General features: G+C 34.1%; 1 protein-coding gene across 1 annotated transcript; it reads right to left on the bottom strand.

The window, feature by feature from the left end:
- Positions 1–461: 461 nt before the first annotated feature.
- Positions 462–4,825, bottom strand: LOC136210932 (probable lysophospholipase BODYGUARD 3). Its single transcript, XM_066002403.1, has 4 exons — positions 4,106–4,825; positions 3,065–3,393; positions 2,789–2,988; positions 462–1,039 (listed from the first exon to the last, which is right to left on the bottom strand). The coding sequence occupies exons 1-4, from the start codon at positions 4,683–4,685 to the stop codon at positions 715–717; spliced, it is 1,434 nt and encodes a 477-aa protein (XP_065858475.1). The 5' UTR covers positions 4,686–4,825; the 3' UTR covers positions 462–714.
- Between the last annotated feature and the right edge of the window lie 5,921 nt (positions 4,826–10,746).

A 10,746-nucleotide genomic window follows, 5' to 3' on the forward strand; every position in this document is an offset into this window, starting at 1 on the left:
AAAACAAAAAAGAGACTTATCTTCTAGCTAAAAAGCCGGAAAAACCCCTAAAATATGGATGAAGAAGTGGAGGCTAGATTTAGATCTTCTTTCTACCTCTCCTCATATAACACATTAAGCGTTACTTAAGTTTAGAGATATGAAAGGTATGTCCAGTAGAAAAAAAATTTTGAATGGAGGCAACTAATTAAGATTGACTTAACTAATTAAGAATGTTTTAAGTTAATAAGGTAGAGGATATTGCATCTTTAAAATTGACCTAATTTACTAATATTAGTTTTTAATTATATCATTCGTGATGTTATGAATAAAGTTACTCTTGACTCTAAATCATATATAGAGTAATAAGATAAATCCTCCCATTACCTCCATTATAAATTCGTCCCTTCCCCCAAAACATGAATGTAAAAAATATTGAAGATCTCTAAAATGTAAACTATAATAGACCTTGTAAAAATTTCAAAGTAGGCATAATTTATATTTCTTTAATTTCTTTCATAAGCTTGTACAACAAAACATTTCAATTTCATACCCAAATAATACTTAGGGTAATTTCTTTTTATATATCCCCTAATTAAAATTTCACACTTGAGAAAAAAAATTAAAAAAGCTTGCCAAACTTAAGGCTACTTTTACCCACTTTTGGTAGGAAATTTTATACATATAATTTATTGTTTTGTATAGGGTAATGATTTCTATATGGAAATTGATTAATTAAGGGGATGATTGAATCCAAATGTCCTCTAATTCTCTAGCAAAAGCCTTTTGTCTTCCAACAACAATAGTAATATGATCTTTGTTGTCAATGACTTTAACATTGGCTCTTGGAATTTTTTGTTTGACATTGAAACTACATTCAAGTGGAATAACCTCATCATTTTTGCCATGGAAGATGTTCACTTCACATTTGAGGTTGTCTTGTATGGCATCTAAGTAACCCTCCATCTTGCTTGCTGTCCCACATATGATGTTGTGTAGGGTATGCCATGCTGCATTGTGTGTGTGGCAAAAGAACCCTTCTAGTAAGAATGTCCTTATCCTGTTTTTCATAACCACAAGATTTGCATTAATTTGGAACCACTTATAAGAAATAAAGAAGAAGTTAGATAGATCCACCTATTGAATTGATGAGTCTTATTAGGAGTAGTATTAAATATAGCTGTCAATTTCTGACACTATAATATGATTACAGAATTAATTCATTTTTCCATATGATATGACATATTTTTAATTACTGTATCATTCATAATTATATGAAATATAAAGATCACATAACATGATAACTTGTTTTGATACCTTTACATGTCTATCAATGTAAAGGTACATTTAAACCGTTAATTTCGAGCCTGTTTGTTTTAGCTGTTCATATCTAAACAGCTGAATTGTTTATTGTTTGGTGTTACTAATAGCTGATATGACTTGTCTGAATTTTTCTTTCAAAATAGTTAAAAAACAATCGATTTTCAATCATAATCAATGTTGTATTCGTGAAAAAAAAATATTAAAAAAAATATTATTTGATATTGTGCAATAAATAAGTTGAAACTAGCTGAAACGAAAAGCAACTAGAAGATGAAATAAGTTGAAACTAGCTGAAAGCAAGTAACTACCATTAACGGTTCCTCAAACAGAAATAGATAGGGCTGTCAATTCTTGAAACAACAATAAAATTTACGTACACAACTTGAGGGATACGACTCATTTAACACGATTATCATTTTTGTGCTATTTATAACATATAATAACGTGAGATATATAAATATATATAATACGATTATGATACGATAGCCCATTTTAACACCCTTAAAAACACGTCCTTACATAAACGAAAACCAAACGAGCACTTTGCCCCGATGTCAATAAACTAATAAAATTAGTTTGGCTTAAAATGAGCTTTATATAAAGATACTTTATTTTAACTTTAATTTTGTAATATAGTCTAAAAATTACAAGTATCATTATCAGATTAGTGGCTTTTTAAGACATATCAATTCATGATATGTCATTTTTGTTATTGATTTAACACAAAATACTAAGTTTAAAGGATAAATTGACTATTTATCCAAAAAATCTTATTTTATATATTAATATAACTATCATTTTTTTGGGACAAAGAATTTATTTTCTGATAATAAAAAAAAAGTGTTCTTCCTATGAAGAAACTTCTTTTTCGTCTTAAAAACTTCTCCAATGCAGACACTTCAGTAAATGGTTCACCTACCTATGCTATATCCATTTTTTATGGACGAAATTATATAAATGTACAACAACCCTTATTAATTCAAGGGATCCACATATTCATAAATATTTATATAAATATATATGTATACGTTTTCAAATCTACCCAAACTGTATAGATTGATCCACATATATATATGTATACGTTTTCAACCCTATATGCAATTTTTGGCCTCAAAAAACAGTTAATTCAGATAGTTGTGACTTCAATACCATGTTTTGGGGATTTTTTACTAGTCAAAATAGAATTAAAAAAAAATTCAAAAAATTTCATTAAAAAAAATTAAAAATTTGATACACTTTTGAAATTTTATTGATAGTACTAGAATTCTAGACAAGGACCAAAACGTTAGGTGTTTTCCATAAATGAAAGACATACAAAAATACCTTAAATTAATGTTTTTTTCAACGGTAAAAGTAATTAAGGAGGTTGAGTATCTAAAATGAGTCTTTTCTTATTACACACACCTCATAATTAAACACTTGGTTGGTGGGTAGTTCAGAATTAATGTTAATTAGAGCCTGATTAAGGTTGTAATTAAGAGTTTACCTGTTTCTTGTAATAAGTTTGGTAAGAAACTCCCAAACCCTATGATTCTTGCATATAACCAAGCAAATTGTCCGACTAATATGCTCATACCAACAAGCCATTGATGCACCGAACGCAATCGGCGGCCAAACCCGTCTTGGCGCGATCTTTCTCATCACGTATTGTGTTGCGTGTTCTCCTTTTGGCACGGGAAAATAAGGCTGCATTATAAAATTAATAGTTGAGATTTAATTATTTAATAAATAGATAGAATTCTAATTTAGAGTTTTTACTTACGGGAGCGAGGAGAGTGAGGGACTTGACGGATCCGGGGTGTTTAACCGCGAGGGCTAGGGCAAGAATGCAACCTAAAGAGTGAGCTACAATGTGGAATGATTTAACATTGTGTGATTCAAGAACAGACTTTTCAATCATGTCTAAATGTTCTTTAACTGTGTAAAGAGAATCTGTTGGTTTCGGACTTCTTCCGAACCCGAGCAAGTCGACGGCGAATAACCGGTAACTGGATTTGGCGATGTCGGAGAAGTTTGGGAATAATGTTTCTGTCCAGAATGCTGAAGATGAAATGAATCCATGGATGAAAAGGACATCTTCTTTTGCCTTGCCTGCACATTGATAAGTCCATTAATTAACCATAAATGCATCAATTAATGAATCATTTTATAACTTATTAATATTGGTTGCGACCTTAATTCGTTTAAACTAGAAATTTCGAATTAAAATCTTAGTTTAGGTAACAAAATTTAATTAAGAGAGTATGAATATCCTTATTTTTTTTAGGATAAGAGGAGAAGTTTCGAAGTGACCCGACTAATAAAAGTGATATACATATTACTTCGTTATAATTGTCACATTTAATTAATTTCAATGAATCGGAAATATATTAGAATTTCTCTTGGTTTAACGCCTAATTAGTAGTCATACTAAAAAAATTACACTATTATGTAGAAAAGGTTTCTACTATAATTTCGGACCATTATAAAACCTCTCTCCATAATGAATAGCGTAACAAAAACGGTAATGGAATCTTTGGACCCCGGTCGATCATGACATCCTTAAAAGGTGCTATGTGCACATGTTAGGGTACCGACTCCTCTTTAGGTGTGCGATACTTTAGCACCTTGAGGAAATTTATCTTGATTCTGCCCGCGAAACGTGCTAGAAGTTATATTGCAGACTCGAACCAGTACTGATCTCTACACTCACTCAGAAGATGACGTGACATCAACTGTTAGACTGATGTGATATCATTTGAATGGACGAGACCAGCGCTGATCCCTACTAATTGTATTATTAAGATGGAATTAAAATGGGTACCTTTTGGACATTGAGCTTTAACAAAGAGTGTATCTTTACTAGAAGTAGCCCAACTATTACAAAGTTGACAATCACAATCCGACCATCTCGGCACCGGAAAAGATTGCCGGCCACCAATCTTTTCTTGAAGCATTTCAACAATGGTGGAATTAACACTAAACTTATTCCCCACACAGCTCCCTTTCTTCACCTTATTATCAATCTTGATTCTTTTGAGTTCTTTAACGGTCAAATTCGAGATTTCAGACACCAAAGAAGTCCGAGAATAAAGAGTATCAGAAATCTCCTCCAGCTCCAACTTACTAGAACTCAGGCAAACAATCTTAGATTCACCTTGCTCGGAGACCAAGATCTTCCCGGAGCTAGTAATAGCCTCCTTCGCCGACGTGCAATAGCACGGCTTCCATTCCGCCTCAATGAAAAAATCCGCGACTTTGTAAGTAAGACAAAGTACGAGATCAAGAAAATCAAGAAACGAGAAAACAAGAAAGCTTATAGCTTCATGGACCGCTCTTGCTGTCACTGAGAAGACCGTTCTTGATTTTCCGATGACCATTCTTGATTTTCCGATGACTCCCATTTTTTAGACAATTTATTGGGCTAACTGGAGAAGAGACAAAAGGGTAAAGAACGGGATAAACAAAGAAGAGAAAAAATGTAATTTAAGGCATTGAAAGCATCGATGAAGTTAGTGGAAATAGCTCCCAATTCTATTGTTTTGAGTCTCTTTTTTATACTCTCATGGGGGGAGTGAAGAAAATGATGAATTGCGTGTGAGAAATTAGGGGATTAAATTTTGAAAGAGAAAGGGGGGAAGGCACATGCAAGGTTTAGGAGATAGCATTGATGAATGTTAATGTGTGTTGTTTGATTTTTAATTAAAGAATTATGGATTTGTTTGTTGGCCAAAGTGAAAATAAAATAATGTTAGGTAGTGGTTGAACCTCCTTGGGAAGATTATATAATTTCCCCCTCTTAATTTCATTACCACAATCTTCAAATTAACTCTTTTGTATTTCATGTACTTTAAATAAATAGTTTCTTCTAAAACTCATTGCAAAAAGTTCAAATGGAAAAGATTTATGTTAGTGACACTTTAATTCTTGTTTTGTGGTTTTTATATTATATTGTTTAGTTTTTTCTCTTTTAATTGGCAGAATAAAAATGTTCGAATATGATTGAAAAATGTGTATTGATAATGATACAGATTGAAATGTTAAAGATTAAATTGGAGATTTTAATCTTAAATTAACGAAAGAGATAGAAATTCTCAAGATTAAACTTGAAGGAGATGAACTCCTGAATGGGATAAAACTTTAGCCTTTGTAGGAGTGTTTTGTATTTGATTGAATAAAGATACATACAACTTAAAAATTGAGCTTTATATAATCACTAAACCCTCTAGGAAAGATAATACAATAAAGCCCCTAAGAACAAACTAGATTAACATAAATTTAAAGGGCTAAAATGGCAAAGTACAACTAAATGGCAAACTAGTAAATGCTAAGTGCCGGAACAATAAAAAAGCTGATGGTCGGAGTTGTAATTAAGCAATGTCATTATTGTAAATATGAGGCATCTAACAAGGAGAGGGTCTGCTAGTTTTGTTATAGTGATTCCATTTTTAAAAACAGTAGGTTGATAATCGGAGCCACGCGACATGTTGATTCTTGGCATATCGTTTGGGCTCCTCACACGCCGCGTTGATAAAATGACACACCATGTAAGCCATGTTTCTCCTCCATGCGACTTTCATCTCTTCACTCGATGTGTCGCACTTTGAGCCTGAAAGCTCCGGCATAGGCTTGGTGGCCTCTCCATTTTTGGCCCATCGACTCGTCTCAAACTCTCATGGATCCTCTTGAATGTTTCAAATGCTTGCTTGAATAAACGGATTTATGTCCTCATCATTTCCCTTTTCTTGAAAAGATTTGGACCCCAAGTCTTGTGTAGGTTAAGCAAAAATGAGGGTCTTGCTCTTGGGTGACCCTATAACTGTCTTTTGGTCCACATATTCAAAAACTTCATTCCCAACTTTAAGTCTATAGGGCTTCTCCCTACCTTAAACAACTTGCAAAGATTCGAGACGAGTATCGAGTACGATATCTTATTAGTTGGCATCAAGGTGGTTCCATACTCCTCTTTCTACTTAGATTCTCTATGACTACTCAAACTTTGTATAAGAAGCCCATAAATGGCACACATTGCACTCAAATTCTCCATATCTCCAACAAGGCTTTGTGTAGGTCAACCTCATACCTCTTTAGGATTCTTATTCACTCGAATACCAAGTCCTTTCTTGACACACCTCCCGAACACCAATATCCTCCTTAAAAGATAGTACTTTATAACGAGGACATAAAGTTGATGCTCTTTCAAAAAGGTTATCATAACTCTCAATTTATTAAGTCAACAAAATACACAACATCGAGATTTGAAATTACACAATGGAGGACTTGCTTCACCAATCGCCTACATGTGCTAGTCATTTTTCATCCCGAGAAGAACCACTATGAGCTCTTTACTCTTTTCCTTTATGCTTATTTCCTCACAAGGAAGGATAAAATACCTATCAACCAAAATCAAAGGGGGTTGGTATCCTTGCTCACCCCGCCAAGGACTTCTTTTACTTTCATTGAGTTAGCTTTCTCCGCCAAGTTGGGAACTTGATGACCAACTATCTCTTCACGTTGGAAAAATGGTCAAAGTGGCATTCCTCTCCTCACTAGAGGGACTCATCAACGGTAAGGATGTATTTCATCCCATCCTTGTATATTTTATAGATGTTGCTTCTTCACGCATATGTCGCATCTCGATCAAATTGCCAAGGCCTTCCTAGGAGCAAATGGCAAGCATCCATCTCAACTACATCGCACCTAACTTCGTCCTTGTATGCCCCAATAAATTAGGAACTTTATACCGATGAGTAACTTGAAATTCTCCACATCTTTGATCCAACCAATCTGGTAAGGTCTAGGTTGTGTCTCAGTTACCAAACCAAACTTGCTCAAAGTGGTTTGACTAATAATGTTCTCATGGCTTCCCTCATCAAAGATGACCTCACATTTATTCCTAAGAATTAAGCATCGAGTTCTAAGCAATTAATGTCTTGGGTCATGATCTAGCTCATTAGACATTTGCACCATCCTTACCATATGAACGGCATGTTCATCCCTAGAGGAGCCACTCTCAAGTGGGTCACAATAAACCCTATCGTGCGCTATCTCCTTACATTACCATAAAAACGACATTGTAGCATAAAAAAGTGTCATCTAAAAAGATTGTAACGACATAGCTTTGATAATAAATTGCCATACCATTGACAAACAGTGTTAAACAAATGAAATTCTAAATACAAAAAATGTCATGTGAATTATGTTATAACAACATATAAATTTTTTTGTCATAACAGCTACATTGTAACTTAGTTTGGTGATAGAGTTTTGAAAATGATGTCATTTGAACTTTTTTTTAGAGATTTGATTAGATATTTTGTAATGCAATTAGTATTCGGATTACAACAACAATTTTATATATTTCATGCGAATGTAAAATAGATAATAATTTTTGCTCGTCATCTTAAATAGCATTAGATGGAAACAAGCCCAGTGGCATTTTTTTCTTTTTGGGATGATACTTTTTAACCGTCGTCTAAAGCTTATTTGACATAGTGTATTGAAATTTATTGGACTAAGGATGGTTTCTTTATGCATCAATCACATTATTGTTAATATATTTTTCCAAAACAAAGATGGCGGACTCTCGGGCAATTACGAGTCCTACGAACCCGAATGAGAAGTTGCACTTGGATGGTGGCCCTTATTTTCCTGATCCTTGCTTTTATCGAAGAATCGTTGGTAGTCTCCAGTTCTTAACTTTCACACATCTGAATATCCCGCTTTCAATTAACAAAGTTTCTTAGTTTGTGCATGCTCTAGCTGAAGAACATTAGGCCGCAGTTAAATGTATTCTTCGTTACTTGAATGGAATAGTTTCTTATGGGTGTCAAATATGTAAAAGGGGGGTTGGGAGGTTACATTGTTTTTCTAATGCAAATTGGGGTGGTTGTCAAGGTGATCGGAAGTCAAATACTGGTTATGTTGTGATTTTGGGCAATTCCTTATTGTATTGTTGTTCTCGCAAACCAAAGACTGTTTCATAGACTTTCACTAAGGTTTAGTACCAGTCACTTGCTAGTGCAATTTCAAAACTTAGTTGGCTTCAAACAATGCTTCAGGAAATCAGTTTTCCATTGCCTTCTCCACCCATATTGTGGTGTGATAACCTCAGTGATGTCTATTATCTGCCAATTTGGTGTTTATCAATTTCACTAATTCATGATTGGGGTTATTCCAAGTCTCTTGTGGTGCGATACATATCCAATGTTGATTAGACAACTGATGAGTTTACCAAGCCTTTGGCATGAGGACGTTTTCAATTTTTATGTGATAAGCTGACAGTTTGTGTATGCCCTGTACAATTTGGGGGAGGGGGGAAGAGGGGAAGATAAGTATATGTAACTAATTAGGACTCATTATCTTGTATTAAAAGCATTGTTGAAAACCAAGGCTGCCTTGACCATCTAAGCGCTTAAAATTAAGAATTTGTCCCGATATTTTCCATTTAGTCCTTATGGACATCTCCAACCCTCACCAATTTGAGGGTTGGAGATGGAAATTGGTGGTGGTTGGCACTCCAACCACCGCCAAAACTCCACGCCTCATTGGCGTGGAGTGCCAACTTCAACCAATTTTGGTTGAAGTTGGCTGTTCCACCAAATGGTGGAACAATTATTTTATTATTTTTTTTCTTTTTTTTATCAGATCATTTTTTTTTCTAATTCTATAACTTTTATGTTTTATTAAAAATTATTAATTTATTTTTCTCAAACCATTTTTGTGAATTTAGGTTTAATTTTAAAGATTCTTTAATTAAATGTTATTAAAAATTATAGGATTAAGGTACAAAAATACCTTAATGTTTTGGGTCAGGAGCAATTTTACCTCTAACGTTTAAAATAGTGCAATTTATCTCTAACGTTTGTAGTCAAGAGTAATTTTAACCCTAACATTGATAATTTGGGATTAAATTATTTTTCAAATTGATCCAAATCATCAACTTAGGGATAAAATGTTACCCTAGCGTTGATAATTTGGGATGAAATTAGCTCTCGAACTAATTTTTATTATAGATTAATAATAATAATAATAATAATATACGTAAAAAATAATAAAATATTAATAAAAGTGTTAGCTAGGATGAAATAAAGTAGAGAATATTCTTTTTGATGTAATAAATGGTGTAGTGGATTGGAGAAAAAATAGGATTTGGTGTATAGAAAATAGAAAATGGAGATAGAAATAGCGTAATGGGTTGGAGATGGCCTTATCTGCCAATTTGGTGTTTATCAATTTCACTAATTCATGATTGGGGTTGTTCCAAGTCTCTTGTGGTGCGATACATATCCAATGTTGATCAGACAACTGATGAGTTTACCAAGCCTTTGGCATGGGGACGTTTTCAATTTTTGTGTGACAAGTTGACAGTTCGTGTATGCCCTGTACAATTTGGGGGAGGGGGGGGAAGGGGGGAAGATAAGTATATGTAACTAATTAGGACTCATTATCTTGTATTAAAAGCATTGTTGAAAACCAAGGTCGCCTTGACCATCTAAGCGCTTAAAATTAAGAATTTGTCCTGATATTTTCCATTTAGTCCTTATGGGCCTTTTTTTTGGCCAATACGCGATTTTGAGCCGATTGGATTCTGTTTAGGCCGCCTGGACAATGTCTGGACCGCATAGGCCCTGCCTAAGCGACGATGAACAAAAACGTTTTGATTATTAATTTTTTTTGCTTTATTATAATTCACTTTTGAACATTGCCGCATAATTATTCATTATTTTCGGATATTTTTGTTTAATTGCTTTCTCTATACTTATTTTCATGATATGGATTATGACTTGGACATTGTTTCATAGCTTTTGGTATGTGAACATTGTATTTTATTTTTATTTAGTTATGTCAATGATATTGTTGTTGAAATATTGATGTTTGCATATTTTTAAATATATATGTTACAAATATACGTATTTTTTTATATTAAATAATTTTAGAATATTTTTTTTTAGATAGCATAATACATATTTTAATTAGGTAAATATATTGCTGCTTTGTGATGTCGAAAACCCTTGCCGTCGCCCACCTTTCACCTCCACCCCCACCAATCCCTCCTGACCCGCCGTTCCACCCCCGCCCTGCCCCTTCTGTTCCACCCCTTCTGTTCAGGATGGACCTTGGATGGTTCAGGGGCACTATTTAACAGTAAGAACTTGGTCTCCCTCATTCGTTCCGTCTACCGCGGCTGTCGAATCCACGCTCGTCTAGGCCCGATTCCCGGAGCTGCCCCTACAGTATTATCAGGAAGATGCCTTAATGCTGATTGGGAATGCTATCGGTAAGGCCATCAAAGTTGACAAAAATACTGCTGGAAGAGCTAGAGGTAAACTCGCCCGAGTATATGTTGAAATTGAGCTTAATAAACCGTTAGTTGCACAGTTTCGTCTGAATGGGAATGATTACCATGTGGAATATGAAGGCCTTTATATTGCTTGTATGTCTTGTGGAAGATATGGGCATGCC

This window comes from Euphorbia lathyris, chromosome 1, assembly GCF_963576675.1.
Source record: "Euphorbia lathyris chromosome 1, ddEupLath1.1, whole genome shotgun sequence".
In the NCBI taxonomy this organism is placed as follows: domain Eukaryota; kingdom Viridiplantae; phylum Streptophyta; class Magnoliopsida; order Malpighiales; family Euphorbiaceae; genus Euphorbia; species Euphorbia lathyris.